The sequence below is a fragment of the Gavia stellata genome, chromosome 1, assembly GCF_030936135.1.
Source record: "Gavia stellata isolate bGavSte3 chromosome 1, bGavSte3.hap2, whole genome shotgun sequence".
Taxonomy (NCBI): domain Eukaryota; kingdom Metazoa; phylum Chordata; class Aves; order Gaviiformes; family Gaviidae; genus Gavia; species Gavia stellata.
The window spans coordinates 100,113,845-100,137,102 of record NC_082594.1 but is presented as its reverse complement, the minus strand read 5'-3'; the positions used below and the strand labels follow the sequence as shown (position 1 = coordinate 100,137,102).

At 43.1% G+C, this 23,258-nt stretch overlaps 1 protein-coding gene across 1 annotated transcript; it reads left to right on the top strand.

Annotated features, from left to right (window-relative positions):
* The first annotated feature begins 15,449 nt into the window (after nt 1-15,449).
* KCNJ15 (potassium inwardly rectifying channel subfamily J member 15) lies at nt 15,450-17,014 on the top strand. Its single transcript, XM_009807255.2, has 2 exons — nt 15,450-15,517; nt 15,868-17,014. The coding sequence occupies exons 1-2, from the start codon at nt 15,450-15,452 to the stop codon at nt 17,012-17,014; spliced, it is 1,215 nt and encodes a 404-aa protein (XP_009805557.2).
* The last annotated feature ends 6,244 nt before the right edge of the window (nt 17,015-23,258 follow it).

Below are 23,258 nucleotides of genomic sequence, written 5' to 3'. Positions count from 1 at the left end.
AGAGACATCTGGAACAGGAGTGTCTCCAAGAAAACAAATCACTTGATACCAATGCTGATGCTGAACATAGCCTATAATCAAAACAAGTTATTTCTCACCATGCTGTAGGTCTTCAACATGCCTTGCAGCCAGACGAACAAAGAAGAGGAAAACTTTAGATCTGCTCTAAATGATTTCAGATCTAACAGCAAGTGAGGCATGATGCAACACAAACGAGGAACTTACTAGGTGAACATAACGACTAGCAGATGTTTGTTGAAGTTGTAATGTGTCTCAAAACAGGTGTGTTTTCAGGATTTGTTTGGAAGCTGGTGAAGGGGGGAATTTCACATATGTCAAATGAGAAGCTATTGTGAAATGGCATAAAGGAAGTCTAAAACATGAAGGGAGCAAAAAATCACAAGGAATAGGCATTGATAAGAAAGAGGAATGAAATGCCAAGAAAGAGCAAAAGAAAGCAGAGCTACAGGGGCCAGGGCAGTAGCTGTGTAGAGGTTAGGCTGTGAGCTTTATGGGTATGAAGTAATGAAAGACATGTTTGCCTTAATGAAGGCTAAAATTATTGTCAAAATAGTAGAAAGGAAATAAGATTTTTACCCTAGAAGTTTGAGTGATTTGGCCATGGGACAGATGAGGAGGACTGTGAACAAAAGGTGCATTGGGAAATGGTTAGTTAATAAACTGAAATTCTGGACTTGAAGAAAAGATGGATTTTGGAGATGCTGTGACATCAAGCTGCCTACAGACAAAACCTCTGAACCATACAGCAAGTGGAGCAGAGGAAGTGTTTTCAGACAGGACATGTCCTTTTGGGAAAGACCGGGTTTGACAGTGTGTCACCAGAGCAGTGAATGAAGGGGTTTTCTGCATTGCCATTAAGCTGTTGTCTGCCTGGTGGAGTCACAGTCTCTGGGACTTCCCAGCAATGGCACTATCTTAACCCTATTTGAAATGTGCTGCTGCAATTTGATATATTCATAGTCCTGCTTAGCTACTTTTTGCAACCACTTATCTTTAGCAATTGTCTACAAAATATGAATTCTGTTCAATAGCACTAAAATAATATATAAACAGTGCTAAAATAGCATATAAACATCTACTAGGTCTAGTTACACATTTCTCGTCAAGTGTGTTTTTCAATGAAAATGGAGGCTTTATTAAATTAAATATTACAGGAAAAGTACAGAGGATTAGAGATCAAAAAGTTTGATATTTCCACTGAAAGAATGATCTCCTGTGGGAGATGTAGTTGATTTCCTCATACCCTAGTTATTCTTTATGCCTGGACTCCTCAGCCAGACTATATTTCCATTGATGTATCAAGCCTTATAACAAGGCGACAGAAAGTAATTGGGGAACGGTGGTATTTTTTGTTCTCATAAATCAGGCTGCTTGGAAAACATCAAAGTGACTTCTGAAATTCACGACATCTGGAAAACTTACAAAAAACGAGGTAGAAGTTGCTGAATATTGTAGAATTTTAAAAATAAGTTTGCGGTATTCTGAATGTAGTCGGAAACTATTCTCAGCAGAACATGAACAATGTTCTATTCAGTCTAATTACTTCAGTGATCAAAGCTAGACCTTCCCAAGTTCCCAACTGTAAAAGATTGCGGAGCTTTTGAGATGACATGGGAACGTAAAGGAACACTCAAAAAGATAAGGTATGTGTAAATAAACAAGCGAAATAACCTCCTTTGAGTATAAGGAAATGTAGTAACTTTGAAAAACAGCATGAGTTTTTTTTTCTTGTTTGGGCACATTATCGCTGCTTTTTTACAGCCTGTTGCAGCGTAGCGCCACAAAGCTTTTATGGACCTTCCCAAGAAGCTATAGGACAAAGAAAAATGAATAGTGAATCACACAGTTATGTCCCCAGATCCTAACAACAGGGACAGGCATTGCTTCTGCTGTGTTCTCCTAAGAGGAACACTAGTTCATTGCACAAGCTTCATTTGTCACCAAACTAGCCAGGAAACTCATGTGGTCTTTACAGTTACAGAAGTCTGGGATTTTTCAGCCAAAACTCTTATGGGCTGAAAATGCAGATTTAGGTCAGATGAAAGATTCAATGAAGTCATGTGAACAAGATAGAGCAGCTTAGACTGAAGAAGTCTGAAAACAATTTTGAAAAGTAAAAAAATTCATTTTGACTTTGTGGAAGCAAGATATTGTGATCTGTCACTTCAAGCAATGTTTTGTTCCTCACCTGATTTAAATTAGACACACAGACCCACTCCTCTATATACAAACATCAAAGCAAAATGAAAGGTTTAGTTTTGTTTTGAACAAACAGTGTCTTCAGTCCAGAATGACTTTTTTTGTAAATTTTGCCAGAAAAGTTGAAACTTTTTTTTGCATTTTTTGTTTGTTTTGATATTTTTGGTTTGGCGAGAAAATCAAAAAACATTGATGTGCACCAGTACATTCATGCTATTTCCTCCCTTTCAGAAGCCACAGTCTCTGCAGCAGACTGAGGGGTCTGTGTCATGGAAATTGGCAGGGATAGAGTAATTTGGGAAAGCAATGAGGAAAACAAATATCTTTTCCCTCTGATTCCTTGGGAGTTTATCTGGAAGACATACAATCCTGGGCTGTGTAACCTCCCAGACAAGAAACTCAGGAAACAGTTTTTCCTTAAAAAATCTATATTTTTTACTCCAATTTTTGCAACATAAGAGTGACAATAAGGTTCTGTACCATGACAATATTTTATTGATGGAAAGGTTAAATAATTAGCATGTTTTCATTTCCATCCCCTCATGACGAAGGGATACAAAACAGCCCACATATTTAAATCCACGAGCTAATTTCAGCTTAACTTGGCAGGTGAACAGAGGCTTCAGAAATTACGTTCCAACAAGCTTTGTGGAACTAGGTGGCTCTGTAAGTCAGAGAGACTTTATTAATGCCTTCACTGAGAAGAGGAAATCAAGGGTGACCAACCTTAACCAGACATCAGAGAATCCACATGGAGGCGAGTGCAATGGAAAATGCTTTGCACGGAGCTTGTATGTTGTTGCAGCCCTGGGGTTCACCCTGGAAATTCAATAGCAGGAGGGAACAGGGCTTTGCTGGCTCCTTCCCCATAGCCTGGTGGCTCCTGCCACCCCATGAGCTGCAATGGCAGTCCTTGGAGGAGGGGAGGTGTGGGCAGTGGTGGAAAGGTAACAGTCCTGCAGCCTTTCCTCTGCCAGGCTGCTGTGGGTAACAAGAGGAACCCTTTGCTCTCAGTCCACCACCTTTCACCAAGATGCTCATGGCCTGAAATACCCTATTAAAGGGAGCGTAGAATGACACAGCTGAAAACTATTTCCATTTTAAAGTCCCCAATGTTTCTCACCATTAAGCTTTGATTTTTTTTCATCCCTCTCATAAAATATCAATGCATTCAAGAGTGTTGCTAAAGTACTTCATATAAGCAGAATAGAAACACATACCAGCCAGCAGCTTATGGTACTTTTACTTTATAATTATTATTTTTAAAATCTCCTTAGCACTCTACGAACACAGCTCAGAGTCCCAAGCAAGCAGTGGGGCTCAGACCCCATGCACATCCACCCATGGGCAGAAACAGAGTATTCCCATGGACGACGCTGGGACTCTCTCCTGTTTCTGCTCTGAAATAACAGGTACAACTAAATTCCTCTGGAGGACTTTCCTCCCTCTCCTCTACACGCTCTCCCCCTCCTCCCCCCAAAATGTACAGAAGTGGAAAAAAGGGCACTTTTCCATTCATTGCATGGAGAGTATGAAAGCTTGGCACACAAGTGAGCTATGTACTGGAATTTGGGTGGGTCTAGGAAAAAGCAGACTTCAGTGGAAAACATATATGGGTGTGTGTGTATGTGTGAGAAAAAGCCTTTTAAACCTTAAATTAACCACATCCATGGATTGGTCAGGAAAAAAAAAAAGAGAAAGCTGCCCTGAAATAAAACTCTTGGGCAGTACTGAGAATTAGCAACCCTACACCAATATGAAAGTGTCACTGGTATTTTTAATTTGTCCCTGACCACTTCAAAGAGGCAGGTGAAAGGCCCCGGTTTATACACCAGTGCAGCATTTTAATGGTTTATAGGACCTCCGTGACCATTTCTGTCCCCCTGGGAGCTGTGGCCACCCTCCGCAAGGCCAGTGAAGAGGCAGTGCTTGGCTGGGGGCAGTGGCAGGGCCGGGCTGGGAATGGGGCCAGGGATGGAGATGGGGACAGGGACAGGGTGTGTGAGCCCTGGGGTGACACCACTGGCCTCCCAGGGACTGTGTTGTGACCGTTTGGGCAGTGCTTTGGCAAAGCTCAAGGGGAGACTTGATTGGGCCAGGGCTTTGCTCCAAAACCATACCCACAGGTTGTGGTTACCGGTCATTGTGGATGTGTCCGAGACTTGCCGTTTGAGAAAATTGTTTTGTGTCAAGATCTAGAGACTTTATTAAGGGTAATAATGTCACAGAGGGAAACGTATGTAAAAGAAGATGCATTCACAACTGACTCTAGATAGACCAAAATCTCCCACAGTGATACTCTATATTTGCAACTGCTTGTGCTTTACAGAATAGGCAATGCATCATTTATGAAAACATATGTACCATGAAGTAATATTTTAAATAGTAAAAATGGACCTATGATTTCTATGTAAGTGTATATATATGTTTGCCTATGTCCTGATTTTAATGGACACTATTGAATTTTCTTTCCAGCCTTTAAGAGTTTTAACATTTTGTTTTTGTTAAATAGCTACCAAATATTTGTTTGAGATCAAGTAGAAGTTGCTCTCTGTTTATCAGACCTGGACAATCAAGGGAAATGGGTGCTTGGTGCAATTTGAAATCTTTGTAGTGCAGAGAAAACAGAGTAGGAATGAACATTTTTCAAGCTGTTTTGTCCCTCAGAGAGAGTACTGGCCACACTTACTCTGTAACTCACAATACAGTAATTAATTATCAAAAAATAAGTAAGTAATCTATATGTGTCTCTGCTGTGCCAGTAGCATCATCTGTGCTTTGCGTAAGAAAGACATCCAGTTTAAAAATCATTAGGTTTGGGTGAGGGAAGTGCATACTTCGTCTCACAGTCTGCATTTTGCTAGCATGAAAGAAGAGTCACTTTTTGAAAACATTTTCCACAGTATGAACTTGTTCACACAGGCAAGGCAATTCTTCATAACCAAATAACTTCCTGAGAAAATCAGCTTGTAACAAGTTTTAAGATGAAACCATGACAAACCCATCCTTCTTTCTTGGAAATGTGCTTTGTAGTATTGCAAAAATCACAAGGCCAAATTCACTGGTATGTCCTGGCCATGCAGAGAAGCCATAAATTTGGGTTAATTAGCAGGTTACTCTGCATTTGTTGTCACTCTGCCTAGATGAAGCAGCACAAAGCAGCTACACTGCACAACTAAGAGAGATCCAGAAACTGTCACAGAGGAAAAGCTTTACTACTGTAATACGGTCCATATTCCTGCTGGGTCAAAGCGTGCTATTTCCCCAGTTAGATTTGATTCTGTCTACATTAGGCACTAGATGAAACAAAGGTTACCAATATACAGTCCTTTAAATTAAATGCTTTTTTCCCTTCCCAGTTTCCTTGCCTTTTGCAGCTCTACCATTATTTTCAATACTGTTGAGGTTTCTACATATTTAAAAGGCGCAGAAATTTTTTTGGTGGAAAATTCTTTTCATAGGCTGGTATTTCTGTTTTGAGATTTAGTGACTGCATAGAGACGGAAAATTATTAACATGTTTATTTAAGCAGTGTTTGCGAATGTGTACGTAGAGTGGGATATTTGGGGGGTACTAAGTTCATTCCTCCATCAGCATAACGTCTCATGGTATGGGCTAAAGGAGTGCCATGATTTATGGGAAATGAAGCTTTTGTATGGAGAGAGCACATTAAAAAATCTGCCACAGCAGAAGCCTGACACCCTGCGGGGAGCCTCACCTCACGGCCACACCTACACTGAGCTATGAGAGCCCCGGTGTGCAATGACTAATTAAAAAACAAAACCCAACTTGACTGGGATACAGTGCATACATCATGCGATGAATTGGCACCACAAATGGTAATTAAAAAAAAAGCTGCTGAGCCACTGGATGTATTCATACTGTATGGTTGACATACAGGTAGGAGCCGATGCCCCTGCTCATCAGAGTGAGACAAGGCTGGTGCTGGGACCTGGTGTCCAATGGCGGGTTTGAGGCTCAGGGTATCTGTAGTCCAAGAAAGGAAACAGAGGCACAAGTGACTCTAAATGATTTGAAATATCCCACTGCTGCCTGATAAATATCTTTCATGTACCAGCCATGGTAGCGGAGAAACAGGGAGAAGAAGTGGCCCTGGGGAAGGCAGACTGCAGGCATTGTAGCCAGCTTTCATGAGCTACCAGCAAAGTGCTGCCTCTTGCATAACCATGACTAGGCACATTACTATTCATTTTCAGCCACCTGCTGACAATTTAAATTAAAAATCTAGAGTAAGTGTCTGGTTTTGGTTTTGTTTGCTTGTTTGTTTTTAAATGAAACCAGATTTTTATTAGACCAAGAAATTAATTTGAAGAAAAAAAGCAAACAAACAAGAAAAGGAACCAGACCAGCTTTCTGTCCCACCAATCCTTCCTCAGGTCTGAAACCAAAGCAGCAAATTTCAAACCAAATGCAGACTGGCAAATTAGTTGCTCTGAGTTTAACTTTATTATTATTACTATTATTCAGCAGGTGTCTGCCAGCTTGTGAAGTGACAGGTGAGTACTGGGGAGGTTAAAAACAAGGTGCTGTCCTTTACCTGCTGTGAAAGACGGGAAAACAAGGACACAGCCAACCTATGGTGAGCAGAGATTGACACTCCCAGCAAACTTAGGCAGCGGCCCAGTCCAGTACGTTTGTGCTCCGCACTGAGCTGGGAGGGGAGTCCCTTCCCTATGAACTCTGTTGGACTTCACAACTGGAGAAGCAGATGCGTTCAGACTCATTGTTTTCTGTATCGTTATAAAAGCTGCCACCATGTGACTAAAATACTAGAAGGAAACACGGTCGTTCCTTGGTTGTGTACAGAAACATGAAAACGTCTTGGCACATGAGCTCGTGCGGTCAAATTATAGCCAGGTGATTTATACCAGGCAGTATATAAATAAGCATAAAGAGAGGTAAAATATGCCTCTGGGCAAACAACTCAACCGTCTTGAGCCCCAACCCTGAAATCTGAAAAAAGAGCAGCGCAGCCTGTCTGGGTGCCTTTGCTTGGCCAGTGCTCCCCTGGGAGCCGTGCTCCAGCGAGGTGGCCTGTCCTCGCACTGGGACGGGGAAGGCAGCAGGAGCTGCGTGAAAGCACGCTCTCACAGCAGCCGGAGCAGCTGGCTGGCGAAGTGCCCGTTCCCAAAAAAGGAATTAAGTACTTAAGTAGGACTTAGGTAGGCCTTAGTTGACTAAGTGAAAAACTATTTCGCAGACAATCCCTGCCTAGCTTCTGGTTTGTGCTGGAAGTGCTCAACGTGTATAGGTGTCTTGATTTCCGACCCTCATTTTGCTGGGCACCTAACAGCTCTGCGTTTGGGCATGCCACAAAGCACCCTGTAAGACACCAAATTGATGAGTTTATCTCATGTATAAGCAAGAAGAGCCAGAAATGAGGCATTCCTTGGCTTGTCTTCAACCTTCTCCCAACATCCCCCCTTCTCTGCTTCTCCACCTCCCTCCTGTGTAGCAAGGCTCCCCGAACTATGTGGCTGCTGCCACTTGTCTTCCCAAATCTGACCATCGAAGGCAGTGGAGGTGAGACTCCTCCCCTTGTCTGAGGCAATTCATTCCCACATTTCCATCCATGCAGTGGAGTTCACTGATAAAGAGAAACTGGGGACATGGGAAGGGGGGACTCTGCACTTCCTAATGAAGCTGTATCACTGTATGGATGAGGATTTAATAAGGCTAGAAAGCAAGAAGGTATCAACATCACTCTATGGCCAAGTTGTTAGGGTGCTCAGCTGGCCATGGAGAGTGTGCGCCTCAGTCTTTGCACCAAGAAATGCTTTATGCACTTACACTCTGGCTTCCTGAAGGAAAAGACACCAAAACTGTTTTAACATGGATGTAGAAACATCCCCAAACATATTTTCTTGGCTTTGATTTTGGAAATGGATATTTTGTTCTGACTGACACATAAAGTAAATGAATAAAAAAGTCTGTTCACTTGTGATCAGTCTTGAGGAAAAGCTCAGCAAAATTTGAAACCATTGAAAACAGAGTCATGTAATGGAGAGGTCAGGAATAGGTGCTGTGAACCTATGGTAAAATACTTGCAGAACATAAAACAGTGTGCAGTCTTGTGAGAAACAGCTCTGCTTCCATCGCTACACGCTTCTCTGGTGGTGGTGTAAGCATGACTAGCTTGGACCTTTGGATTCACTGAGGTGGGAAAACAGGATAATGAGAGATACCCTGGTGGAAAAGAGAAATACCTCAGGGAGAAAGTAGGACAGGATGTAGCTACTGAAAACCCCCAAAGGCATCCTAGAAGGAAATAGTGAAGAAATAGTGGCAGAGACTGCAAAACAGGACAACAGTAGGTGTTAGGCTCTCTGAAGGTCTAGTCCTGGCCTTAGTATTGACTGCTAATGTCGATTAGGATGGGACATCACTGTCGTCCTCCCTTAGCTCGGTTCTGAGGTGGTGTTGCCGAGAGGTTTGCCTGTGCCAGAGGCCTACAGCAGCTCAAAGATGTAAATGAAAGTGGAAGTACAGGGTATGAGCTTGATAAGCATAATGCAACAGTAATGTTCCTTTCAGCCTTGCAGAGTAGTTCTGGCACCCAGCTCCCCAAAGACAGCAAGGACAGGCTCCCGAGAGTCTGTTTAGACTTGCCCGTGTAGAAAAAGCCAGGTAAGGTTTGCACAGCAAGAACGAGGAAAGGGTTAGTGGGTGGGAAAAGCATCACAGCAGAGGCAGGTTTTAAGTGCTTAACTTAGCTTTAATTGCTAATGAAGTCTTTGAAACTGAAAATAGTTTGAAGCAACAATATGCCAGCAAGGGAGACATTCAAAAGTATTGAACGGTGCTGAAGAAAAGCCATTTGAAAAAATAAAAGAGCAGAACAGATTTCTGGGGAACCTTTCTTTCTTTTCCAGCAGCATTGTATAAACCATATTACTGAACACAAAAAGGAGAGTTTCAGAAACTGATCAGTTTACTTACGTCTTTCTGAAAGAAGACTTCAGTGTACGTGAGGGTTCCCGGATGAAGGCTCTGCACGGCCAAGTCCCCTGTTCATCCACAGAGCCCAGGGCAGAGGCTGGAGGGCAGGTTTCTGGAAGGACAGATGGCTCACTTGCAGTGTGTTAGCTGTGCAGACGCTAGCGGTATGTGCTTTTTCTCCACTTGGAGGCCTGATCCAGAGACCTGTGAAACCTCTGGGACCTTCTCCATTAACCTCAATAAGCTTTGAGTCATCTTTTGCCTACTCTCTGCCTGCTTGGTTGATTTCCTATTTGCTTGCATCAGTGTAGTTTCCAAGGCTCATCTACGTAAATCAGTAGTTGCTGCAAAGCCTTACATCCCGCCCTTGGAAAGAACAAGATTCCTGTACAAATCTCCCTCAGAAACAATGCACCGTGAGACTTCTCCAGCTTTAACTCATCTTCCATGGCCAGTTGTCAGGCAGACAGCCTAGGAGAGGCAAAGATGGATTTGGGTTTTCACTGTCTTAACACTGGTCTGTGAATGGTTGTTGCCCTGGCCCTGCCGCGAGTGATGAAAAACATGCCGCTAGCTCCCCTGCCGCGCCACTCGACCCCACCTCCGGCACAGTCCCCGGGTGCTACGCTGCCTGCCGGCTCGGCCGTGCCTCTGCTTTCACCTGCTCATGGGTCCCCGAGCCCAGAGAGAGTCACCATTCACAGGGCCGCCCTGTGCTAATGGGTGGCTCTACGGAGGGATGGGGAGCTAGAGGCACAACTTTGGGAACTGATTTTGACTTGAGGGGGCAGTTACAGTTCTTTTGGCTCAGTCGTTTTGTGAAAGAAAATAAGAAGGTGTTAATTCAGTTTTTAAAGGCAGCATCTTTCAGAATATGACTGACTGCCAGCCTGCCTATCACCACTCTCAGTGCTGGTCAGTCCTAGTGCTGAAGGACTCTTATGAAGTCCAGGGTAGCAGTGTCCAGCTGTATGACTGCATGCACTAGTGGCGGAGGTGAAGCATCCTTTTGCATCCACTGCTTCCCTCCCTCTGCTTCTGCTCTCTCCTTTTGTATTTCATACTCAGCTACAGAGGAGGATTTTGCTGGTTGACAATTGAGCAGCATAACCTGGTGCATAGCCCAAAGGGAGGAGGGTGTTCATGCTAGGGAGAGCACTAAGAATTCAGGAGGGACTTTTATAACCTACTGAACCACATCAGACCTAGGAAAGATCTAAAGATTATGTAGTTCTTTTCAATGTTTTCTTTCCTCACCCCTGCTTTTTTTTAATGCCAAGCCTGCTAATGGTTTATGCTGGTTGAAAAAACAGTTCAAGTTTTGACCCTGTATCAGAGTGGCAGTGAAGCGTGCGTGAGGGTTTGCTCAAGTGGCAAAGCATATCTGATTTGAAAAAAAGCAAACAGCTGAGGCCATTTGAACAAGTCATGCTCCTGTACACTTTTAATCAGTTGTGTCTGCCAAAAGAGATCTTGCACAAGCAAATCTGGCTTCACGCAACAGGAACATTTTTGCATGCATGCAAGCTGGCTTCGACTTCTTGATAATGTGGTCTCTGGAAGCAGTGTTAATGTGCTTGTTATATCCCTGGCTGCTGGAATTACCTTAATATCAAGGTATTCATGGTTGGTGGTTTGGTATGTAGCTCTATGTTTTATTGACTTTGTCTGCACTAAACTTCCTTACCAGCATGTGCTCTGATGGGGAGTCTCCTTTGGCTGTTCCAAAGGGCTGATGAGGAAAGAAGGTAATTCATGGGTCATTAGAGTGCTAGACAAGCCTGAGTCGATTTCATTTTCTTCCCTCTTGAAGTATCTGTTTCCTTAGTTGTACTTCAGTTCACTTTTATTTGCAGCTACAGTTTGAGTAGGGTTTTTTCACAGTAATAAAAAATACTTTATCAGTGTAAAATCAGTTAGCTAATGGACAGTAGATGTTCTTTTAATTTAAAAATGTATACTACTATTATTATTATTCAGGCTTGTTTGCTTATTTTAACTTACTGTGGTGGACGTGCTTTCTGATTTAGAGGGAAAGGATTAGAAACCAAACAAACCAAAATCTTTCAGCTAAGGTGCTGGGGATGGTTGTCAGGGCACAGAGTATCTGCGGTGCCTATGTAAGGTGTAAGATAGAAAATAGTAATGCAGGTGTTATAACATTAGTTTTATACATATGGGCACCCACAAGTCATTTATTGTGGAATATTGTTGGATGGATGGTCGCAGTTACAGTCAGGAGTTACAATCAACAGTGTGATGTCCAAGTGGAGACCAGTGATGAGTGGTATTCCTCAGGGGTCAGTATTGGGACTGTCACTGTTTAACATATTTGTCGGTGACATGGACAGTGGGATTGAGTGCACCCTCAGCAATTTTCTGATGACACCAAGCTGTGTGGTGCAGTTGACTTGCTGGAGGGAAGGTATGCCATCCAGAGGAACCTTGACAGGTTTGAGAGGTGGGCCCATGTGAACTTCATGAAGATCAACAAGGCCGAGTGCAAGGTCCTGTACATGGGTCAGGGCAATCCCAAGCACAAATACAGGCTGGGCAATGAATGGGTTGAGAGCAGCCCTGAGGAGAAGGACTTGGGGGTGTTGGTTGATGAGAAGTTTAACATGAGCTGGCAGTGTGCACTTGCAGCCCAAAAAGCCAACCGTAACCTGGGCTGCATCAAAAGAAGCATGACCAGAAGGTCGAGGGAGGTGATTCTCCCCCTCTACTCTGCTCTTGTGAGACACCACCTGGAGTACTGCGTTCAGCTCTGGGGCCCCCAACATAAGAAGGACATGGACCTGTTGGAGCGAGTCCAGAGGAGGGTCACGAAGATGATCAGAGGGCTGGAGCACCTCTCCTATGAAGACTGGCTAAAGAGTTGGGGTTGTTCAGCCTGGAGGACAGAAGGCTCCAGGGAGGCCTTATAGCAGCCTTCCAGTACCTGAAGGTGACCTACAAGAAAGCTGGAAAGGGACTTTTTACAAGGGCATGTAGTGATAGAGCAAGGAGTAATGGCTTTAAGCTGGAAGAGGGTAGATTTCGATTAGCTATTAGGAAGAAATTCTTCAGCCTGAGGGTGGTGAGGCACTGGAACAGGTTGCCCAGCGAAGTTGTGGATGCCCCAACCCTGGAAGTGTTGAAGGCCAGGTTGGACGGGGCTTTGAGCAACCTGGTCTAGTGGAAGGTGTTCCTGCCCATGTCAGGGGGGTTGGAACTAGATGATCTTTAAGGTCCCTTCCAACCCAAACCATTCTATGATTCTATGATTCTGTGATTGTACTGGTCGCTTCACTCAGGAAGTAGTGGGGAAGTGGAGAGCAGGGGATAACCCTCCTCTGAAGCCTGGTTTTGTTCTACTGCTGATTTCATCAGAGTTTCTTCCCCCAGATGACTGCTGCTGGCTGCTGCCAGGGATAAGGGAGGGGAGCAAAGGCAGTGCTGTTCCAAGGCAAGATGACAGATCCTCTCTTCCCGTATCAGTGTGGCAGAGAAGAAGGGAAATATTTCTGCAGGGAAAGGAAACCAAGATGAATTTCCCTGGAGAGGAAAAGAGCACTAGAGCAATTAGAATCACACAGGAAAAAGTGATGTAAGAGAAAAAAATAGGAAGTAAATCAACACAAAAAATACCCTACCACCAAAAAAAGCACCAAAAATTGGCTGGGATCCATTTCAGGAAATCACTGTAAAGCTGAGTAACTTTGTCACATACAGAAATACATATCAAGGGAGGACAAAAAAGATGACAGGGGAGCTCTGATACAGCCTCTTTCATCTATTGCAGAATCCAAAACTAACAGCTCTGCCATGCTGACCTCACATGTGGAGACCAACTTTACACATGGGGACAGTAGAGAGGCACAGTGAGAAATGGCTTTGGTTGTGAGGTGAAACACAGTCTGGAGCATGCCAGACATTGCCTAGGGCTGCAGCAAAGCTTTACTTCTCAGGTTAAGCCTGAAATAGCAAATTTTGTAGCTGTCCCTCTGTTGGCGTAGCCCAGGGAAGACATTGTGCCTTGCAACTACCTTCCTACCTCCTGTCTTGTGGGGGGAACTCTTCTGCTATGGCATTTTGGTATATCTGTGACGTTAGGTGTCCTCTGCCAGGTCTGGAAATGTTGCAGGCTGCAGTTTCAGGATTTTCTCCATTCAGGGCTCCTGGACAGGGAACAATGTATTTCAGGGCAGAGCAGAGGCAGGGGCAAGAACTCTTACCAGACCCTTGTGCTAGTTGAAACTGTGGACCCAGCTGGTTCTGCAGATGAATGTGTACCAAGTCCGGCATATGAAGGAAGTATCAAAGCCACAGTGTGTGTGGGGCAGGGCTGCTCTGCACAGCATGCCCAGTGCATCCCAAACATGCCAGATTTATTACACGTATGCCGATCACTTGCGCAGAAGCCAGTGTTTCTTGGGCATGGTAGAGCCGTGGTGAGTGTGGTGTGCCAAGTCTCCACGTGCCTCTTGCCTTGGGCCACCCCTGACCCTGACCAGGTAAGTCTGCTCTTTGCCAAGCCCGTGAGTGCTGTCCCTGCCCCAGCAGCTCAAGCCCACCAGCTGGAGCACTGAGGAGGGAAGGTGGAGCCTTGGCCGTCTCCATCCTCTTGGCCTTCAGAAGAGGAGGAGGAGCCGGCAGCCCTGGGGAGCTGCTCCCAGGAGCAGGCGTCCAGGTAGGCTGAGCAGGGGGATGGGATGGGGACGTGTCCCCAGAGCTGGATTAGAGACACCAGCTATCTCCTGGCCTAGCGATTTGTAGCAGGGAAATTTGTTCTGACAACGTAATGTTTGTGACTGGAAGTAATGGCTAAGGGGAAGTGTGCTTGAGAGGAAGAACTGTTCTTATTTTGGGACAGATTTTTGCACACATTCTTTATCCATGGCTTATCCAGGGTGATGCTCAGTGTGGGGAATGGAGCCTTTTCACTAAGCGGTATGCATTTTCCCAAAAGGCTTCACATTAGAGGTTGCATGTATTTACCGTGCACTGACAGTAGTGCTTGATTTTGAGTTTGCCTAAAGAGCAGTTGCATGTATGCTCCTTCCCACCCCAACCCCTCCCACCCCCCCATTTCCTCCCGTTGTTCTTTTTCAGATCACTTGAAGGTTTTTTCCTGTTTATTATCCGGACATGCTGCACACTGTGTGTTGATTTGACTGTCACATAAGGAATCTCCTACTGGGATCATTGCTGCATTCCTTTCTTTTTTTTATATATATATATATATGTATGTATATATATATGGCAATGGCTCCTAGGCTATGGGAGAGAAATGTTGGTGATTAAACCAAAATTGGAATGAGCTACAGGTGTTTATGGGAGTTAAGTTTAATTACCCTTTCCCAGAAAACCTGCAACAGTGTGATGGGTATAGTCATAAACAAAAATTCTCTTTAATTGACATAACAGGAAAGGTACTTCAGTGAGCAATTATGCTGATGTCCTGAACTGGCACATGTGTGTACCACAAATATATCTTGTACTTCCTGCAAACTTCTTTTAAGTAGCTATAAGGAAGGCATTCTTTTTTTTTTTTTTTTTTAGTGGTTCACGAAAACGAATCACTTACTTAAGGCTCTTTATGAGGAAAACAATGGAACAAAACAATGCTTTCTGTACGACCTGCCAAAGCACAAAGGATGCGTGGGATGTTTTTTTTCTTTGTTGTTTTTCTCAGCAGGAAGTTTTGTTGTTGGAAACGACTATAACATGCACTGTCCTTGCTCTACGTAATCACTGTCTGGTCCTGCAAGCCGGGTCTTGTTACTTGCCTCATCAAACTGGCACAGGCACCGTTCTTCTTCACTCTGTGGGCTTTGTTCAGTCCTGAGTGTCCGCACACTTACTCTCCATCCGGACTGATGCACAGTAAACAAACTTCAGGAGTCGGGTGGTCCAATGATTGCTGGGTTCGCGCAGGTCAGGGCCCACGGCTAGAATGCTGACTTTGTGAACTGCCTCCTTTTTTTCCTTAGACAGCTTAAAATCGGAGTGCTGTACAGTGCAAACAGATTTGAAGTGTTTGCAGGTGTAAATATTCCTTTCCAAAACTCGACTTTGATGTGTTCAGGTCTGCTTTGTTTCCCTCCGAGTTAGTTGTAGTTTTGTAACAAAGAGCCAGACCCGATTGAGTAAATCACTTGTGGAAGTTAATTGTTCGCAGTGAAAGCTGGTCTGGCTCATTTTGCCTCCATCGCAGGAAGAGACAGAGGTGGTGTGCTGGATCTGCGTTCTAAACCAAGCATTGACGCGACTTTAATTTTGATCAGATGTCTCTCTTCAGGGCATTAAAGAAAACCTGCTCAGTAATCAAAAAGAGCCTCTTCTCTAGAGAAACGTAAGAAAAAGAAATCTAATGCATTTTACAGAAATAAAGTACTAATATAAAATTTCAACTTGGTCAAATTTCTTTTGCAGGCTATCATAAAAGAAACCTACTTCTCCGTATTTGGCAGTCACCAGAATCAAAGAATGATTTTTTTTTTTTCCTGGAAAAAAGAATATCAAATTATTTGTAATGTCAGATATTGTATAATGGTAACTTTATATTCCAACTGTTTTTATTCACTGCTGCTGTGTTTAGATTATGTTTGTGCCTTCTCTCCATCAACATTTTCAAATGCTTTTCAGAATCAGTTATGTGCTTTGATTTCATTAAGTAACAGCCTTCTTTTATTCTCTCCGTAGGACTGAAGCAGTGAGAATGGAAACCACAAAGATTAATATGTCCCGTGTCCCGCTGGTTAATGGAGGCATCGACACTGCCATGCTCAAGGCACACAAACCCCGTGTAATGTCCAAAAGTGGTCACAGCAATGTGCGGATAGACAAAGTTGATGGCATTTACCTACTCTACCTTCAAGATTTGTGGACTACAGTTATAGACATGAAGTGGAGGTACAAACTCACCTTATTTGCTGCTACTTTTGTTATGACCTGGTTTCTCTTTGGAGTTATCTACTATGCCATTGCATTCCTTCACGGTGATTTAGAAATAAACAAATTCACCTCAAAGCATGAGCCCTGTGTCAAGAACGTAGACTCTCTGACTGGGGCATTCCTCTTCTCCCTGGAGTCACAGACAACCATTGGCTATGGATTTCGTTTCATTACAGAGGAGTGTCCTCATGCCATTTTCTTACTTGTGGCCCAACTGGTCATCACCACCTTGATTGAAATCTTCATCACAGGTACCTTTCTGGCCAAAATTGCAAGACCTAAAAAAAGGGCAGAGACTATTAAATTCAGCCACTGTGCCGTCATTACTAAACACAATGGAGAACTTTGCCTGGTGATCAGAGTAGCAAATATGAGGAAGAGTCTTCTGATACAGTGTCAGCTGTCTGGGAAGCTTCTTCAGACTTATGAAACCAAAGAAGGGGAGCGGATCCTGCTGAATCAAGCCAGTGTCAAGTTCAACGTTGACTCCTCTTCGGAGAGTCCATTTCTTATTTTGCCTTTAACCTTCTACCATATTTTGGATGAAAGCAGCCCTTTGAGAGATCTCACACCTCAAAATCTCAAGGAGAAGGACTTTGAGCTTGTGGTGCTCCTGAACGCCACAGTGGAGTCCACCAGTGCTGTCTGCCAAAGCAGGACTTCCTACATTCCCGAGGAGATCCACTGGGGCTATGAGTTCGTGCCTGTGGTTTCTCTCTCTCCAAATGGAAAGTACGTTGCAGATTTCAGTCAGTTTGAGAAGATTAGGAGAAGCACAGATTCCACTTTTTATAGTATGGACTCTGAAAAACAAAAACTAGAGGAGAAATACAGGCAGGAGGATCAAAGAGAGAGGGAACTGAGAACAATGTTGTTACAACAGAGCAATGTTTGAATGGAGAAACTATTCTGATTAATCCTTTTTGCAAACTGAAAAAACATACCCACTGTGCTATATGTCTGCTATGAAACCAGCAGTGAAGTCCTTTTCAGCAAATAGTTTTGGTGTAGAGTTAACCTATCCCTTTGTTTGGCTGAGTTGTTAATCAAGTATTTTGTAATTAGGCAGGATTTCTTTGTTCATGATCGTGACTTAGCAAAGTTGGATTTGCATTAAGTCTCTGCCTTATATCACCACTAAAAGAAGACACACCACTTTCCATTTGGAAAGTGAAACTGGATGCACTGTGCTGATTTCTTGAAATATTTATTTGACATGGTTTTACTGTGAACATGCATTCGCAGAGACAGCACACAGTACTGCTAGAAGAAAATATGCTCCTTTAAAATATGTATATTTAAAATGTATTTTCTTGCACCAGGTATTGCCTTCGTGGGGATTCCTGGCACTGATAGTAAGTTGATTGGAGAGACAAATGTTTGGATGCGGGAAGAGCCCGCAGGGAGGTGATAAACTCCTTAAATCTTGAAGGAGGGTGACAGAGTAGTTGTGCTGGGTGGTAAGGAAGGGAGCTCGCTCTCTGTATCTGCTACTCAGAGTTTGTTTTGTGATTGTTTTGTGATCACTCACTTTTTAACCTTGTTAATGCCTGATTTATATATAATAGCAAAAAGGAGAGATGAGGGCAAGATACACAGAATCATAACAGTAATCAGCTAAGGTTAAAGCTGGCTTTGAGACACCTGTTTTTTATCCAGTGTAAATAGTTTGTAATAGCAGCATAACAATACATTTCTACAGATTGCTTGCTTTGCTATGGACTGTATTTTATTTTGGTTAAAAGAAAGCTGTATAATGTCTGTAGACAATATTTACTTTTTCTAGCAACCATAAAGGATAAGCATTCCTTTCATCCATTTCATTTTTGGTCTATTAAAACCATTCCATTAATAAAGGAATTTAATTTCAGCAGCTCCTGATCTCTTTGTGGCACGGGGAGAGGGTGTGGTACCTCGGAGATGTTGAAAGAGCCGAATGCTTGGTGTTGGCAGTTGCATTCAGCACACAACCCGGGGACTCAGCAGATCACTAAAGTGGTCAGATTACGGGTAGCAAACCAGGTAGCCGTGGTGTCCATGTAGCGTGCCTATTACACGTTTTTAACGGGACTTTGAAATTATTTCTGACTTGTATCACTTTGGCAGCTTTCTGAGTTCTAGAGATTTTGCTCCTTTAAAGCTTTGGCAAGGAAAAGCTGTATTAAGTACGAGTTTTGGGTCTGTGGGCCAGGTCTTGGCCTGAGACCCACCAAGGCCTGCAGTGATGAAAGGACTTTTGGCATCATAACACTTACTGTTACTGTGCTTAGCTTCCTGGCACCGTGTGGCCTAGTGGAATGTAGTTCTGCAGTCTGCCATACAATATTCTATACAATAAATGAATCTAGCTTGGTGCCTAAAGAGGCATGCAGCAAGTTGAGCACAGAGATGCCCATGGCACTAAGATTGAACATAAAGAAGAAGGGAGCTCATACTGCGGGGGGTGGTGGTGGTAAGAGGGGTCATGAGAGGCTTAAAACTGCTTGTTTATGTAAATGGTTAGCTCTCCTGTGTGAGAAGTCAGAGATCCAAGTACTTGTAAGAAGAGAGAGATTTCACTTCATCCAAGAAGGTTCCCTACCCACTACAATGCGAGCAAGGTTTCTCAAACCATTGTAATGGCAGGCCCCGCCTAGCATTTCTGGAAAGAATTTCCAGGTGATATTATGCTGTGTTATCACACAGGTTTTCATTTGCAACCACATGTAAAGGATGTTAATGTTTAAATTATTGATTGTTAATTTTCAATTTTCCTTCTCTTTGTCTGATCGCTTGTTTAATTGCAAGGAAGCGTGTATGCTCCATGAATTTTTGCAGTCACTTTGTAGACCTGAGGTTCATGTCCTGCAACCCAAAGAACACTTCTTTGGTATGCTGAGGTGAAAGTGCGCAGGTCTCTTAACCCTTCCTCTGCCAAGCCTTAGCCTCCGTGTTTTGATAATCAAATACACACTCCAATTCTTTCTTCTGGGTAAGTGCTCAGGTCATTCCTGAAGTCTCAGCTGTGTATTGACTGTAAAACAGCTTCACCAACAGGAAGTGAACAGGTCCTCCTCCAGAAATAGCTGATGATGAACTGATTCCCTTCCTCCCATCCCCTTCCCATTCCTCGAAATAAAGAGAGGCATGTCTATTTGTTTCTTTCAGGTGAGCATTCCACCCATTTCAATAAACTTTCTTGTTATTCCACTTTGTTGCTTATATCTTAAGAAATCCTAGTGCATTGAGCCCTGTAGGGTACACACGTGCCAAGTCCCAACAGGCCTACATATTTCTTGAGTGTCAGATCTAGGAAGTCCTGTGGGTACTCAGCTGCAGCAACGTACTTCTGCGGGGACTTTTGTGGCAGCCATTTAGGAGCCTAGACATCAGGCTGCTCCAGGCTTTGACAGCTGCTGAGCAGTAATTTTTTAGGATCTTCACTTTGGGAGCTAAGGAAGCAGGTAGAGACTTCAGTCCCTGTGTACACCAATCCCAGGGTTCAGTTGCTATGTTCACTAGGCCATTCCAGCCATTGGGTTACTCTGAAAAAAAACATCCTAAGCAAAAGCCTTGGAAAGAAAAGAAGCATGGCAGAAATTATTTCCTCTGAACTTTCAGTCCTACAGGTCTTTAAAAAAAAAAAAAAAAAGAAAAGAAAACACTAGAAATCTTTGGCAAAGTCAAAGCAAACCTTCATCAGGTAGTGAGAGACTATACTGTATTATATATGTACATTAGTATAATATATAATGCACTGCTAGTAATTCATTCCAGCTTCAGAACACAGTTTTACTCTGCAATGGGCCGTACTTTTCCCTCCTGCTTTCATGCAAGCATATCTTCCATTGTTCTATTTGCGAGTTAAGAAGAGTAGAAATGGCCTTGGAGCAGCATGCTTAGCTGTAGAGTACTGAACTGAAGTGGAAAAATGTCATGACATGCGGATCTGACATGAATCACCAGCAAACCACAACCTCTCACTGCTTGTGGTAAGCTCTTCTGGTTGTGTAAACACAGCTATGGTGATTTACCTCGTCTGAGGACCGACAGGATGGAGAAGCAGAAAGCAAAACTTCCATGGCCATCCCAAAGCTGCCTTACCCATGAGTAAGGACTGTCCTACCCACATGGTGATTAGGAGTGTGAGAGCCTTCTTGTCTGCCAACTGCTTGTTCCGAGAGTGTCAGGGCAGAGCATCCACAGCTCCAGCAGGTCAGGTCCCTAGACAGCTGGCAGCAGCACCTTCTCACTCCTCTCCCTGTCCCACAAATGGAAGACACCGCTTTGGGAACCACTGAGTTGGATGATTATACTAGTCTCTAAAATGTACAAACTTTATGAATATATTTAAATTTAATCTGAATCTAAAATTTCAGGGATTAAAGAAAGCAATGGAGCTCCATGTCCCTATGTGCACTAAGTGCGTGAGTATGTCCATCAAGCAAATCCTCCATTCCAGTCACTAGATCATTCAGAAGAAAATAGTCATGGTAAATTAAAGTTTACTTTTTCAAATTTACTGAGGAACATGACATATTTCTCTTTCTTTTATTCGTGAGTCATCAGTGAGCAGAATATTTTTAGAGTAATTTTAATTATTTGGACTTGTACAGCACACAGCTGAATGGGAACTTATTTTAGCTTATGGACTATTTGCTTTGGCTTCAATACTTCATTGTTCTTTTTTTTCCCCTCTTTTTTTGATTTTTCTTCTGTGGAGGTAGGTGATTGAAGAAACAAAATTTCACTTCTGTTGCTTCCTTGCAACGACTTAGGAAGGGAAGAAATGAACCCTCAGGCACTGCAGGCTGACTGTGCCAGAGTCAGATCCACCATCCTTCGCAAATGTTTCACTTTATCTTCCAAACTGATGACAATGTTTGTGGAAAGCCAAGAATTTGACAGGATAGCATAGTGGTCTCCAGAAAAATGTGGTTCTCTAATTTTCTGAATAGAGAGGTAGGAGTATCTAAAAGATACTGTGGGGAGGGGATGCAGAATGGAAAAAGAGAGAGAAAAAAACCCCAATCGTGCACACTCATACTCATCTGTATGACTGAACATTTGCCATTTCCATAGGATGCCAGGTTAAAAAAAAAAACACAACTCTCTCAGATTTGCTGAGATGACTCAAAGGACCGGGAAAAGTGAATGCAAGTTCTGTATTTGAACAAATGTTCCTGATGACTTCTGAATGTGTTTGCTCAGTGTTAGTCTGATGACAGCCCGATCTTGAAAGAGAACAGGTAAGACTCTGTGACGACTTTATCAAATCCATGATGGAAAGAAGCTTAAAAAAGCATAGTGTATGCACTAGCTCTTGCTTATTCATTACTAATACAGTTTGGCTGCAAAGCAGTCATGTCCTGGTCACCCTCAAGTTGTTGGGATTACATGAATAAAGGAATGTTACCCTGACTTGCCTGCTCAGCCTTCAGCAGGTACTCTCTGCAAATATTAGATTACCAGAACAGAGCCTTTTTAATGCAATAGGTACTGATTGAACATCCTGTACCTAAACGGCTTGAAAGACCTTTTGGAGCATTTCCAGGACATCATATATTCTCTCAGCAGAGACTGTTCAGAGCTGTCTTGTCCTGCATTAGCACATAGCACACACAGCAAAAAAACATAATTCCACAAGTAGCACAACATACATATGCTTTTTGCATCTCCTCTTAACAATAAATTCCGCAATGGTCACTGTGCACCTCACCATATCACATGACTGTTAAATTCATTCCTTCTTTACTATCCCCTGTAAATGTTATCCAGACAAAATATGGCATGATGACTGACATTAGTGATACTGAGAGGAGGAAAGTGTTTAAGGACATAGGATTTATGATTCTGACAGACACGTTGCCATGAATCTTTCACAACGGACAAAGACTGTACTGCTCTACCTGCCCGCTCCTCTCTTTTGCCCAAGATCAGCTTCCGCAGGATCAACAGCAGAATGGAACATTGCCTGGCATTACTGAGGCTCCAGCTGAGATTCAAATGTGTGGCAGGCTCTAATGAAACCAAAACCAGCTCACAGAGGTAAGTTGGTGCTAAGATACTGCACTGTAGAGGTGCAAGACATGTTCTGTTCTGCTGACTTTCATGCAGAGCAAAAGTGTCCAATGGGGGCAGCAACATAAAGCTGTCTTCGGCCACCCTCACTCTGTATCTACTCTCTCTCAGGAACATGCCAGCCTCAAACTAAAATGCAGTGAGTCTGAGTTACTATACATTAAAAAGGGCTGAGGAGTCTGAGGAAAAGACTTAACAGAGGTACGATGGCTCCAGTACTCATTAATGACTTTTGCAGTACAATTGTTCACCTCCCATAGGCCTATTTCAACTTCTTTTCCCTTCTACTGCTCATATTAAGCATCTAATTATCTAATGCTGGTTAGGATCATAATTTATTTATCTTTCCTTTGCAACAAAGATATATACTTGAATCATAAGCAGAGTAAGATTTCACTTAACAACTGTGGTTGAACAACAATTTTCAAGTTAGGGAGTTGTTATTCATTCTTTACCCAATGAAATTGGTAAAATGGTCTGTGAAATGTACCCTTCGCTGTGCTCCAAAATAAGAAATATCTCAAAATAAATATAAAAGTCCAAGATCTGGAATGAATTAGGTGATTCATGCTAAATGGCCAATCTTGCTAGTTATCGGAAAAAACCAGATTGTTACTTTCAGAAAAAATTATCATAAATGTTACCCTGATGGTAGACAAAGTTCAGAAAGAACAGTGTATTCAATAGTAGCCTACAAAAGATGCTTGTTGTAGGTCAGGGCATTTTTTCATTGTCAGGCTGTAGGCATATAGTTGCTTCCTGTGAGAAACAAAGGTTTAGGCAATGTTCATTTCCCAAAGCGTGTCCAGCTGATATTCGTGTGACAGAATCACTCACTTCAGTCTCAGTGCAGTACCATCAGGCGTCTGGGGAAGGTCAGAATGGAGGTTAAGTGTAATCCCCAATAAGATCCCCTCGTTTCTTCCTCCCTTCCTCTCTCCTCTGCTCTCTTCTATGAATTCATTTTGAGAAGGTCTGTTCTGTACACCAAGTGCCCTGAAATAGCAGTGAATAACAAATGGCATCCCTACACATTCTGTATGAACATGAAGCATCTCTAAAAGCTGCAGACTTGGGTG

Bases quoted from the DNA above. Each gene is read 5' to 3' on its own strand.
- KCNJ15 (XM_009807255.2), top strand. From the start codon at position 15,450: ATGTCTCTCTTCAGGGCATTAAAGAAAACCTGCTCAGTAATCAAAAAG. The intron at 15,518-15,867 runs GTAAGAAAAAGA...TTCTCTCCGTAG, and splicing joins AGCCTCTTCTCTAGAGAAAC to GACTGAAGCAGTGAGAATGG.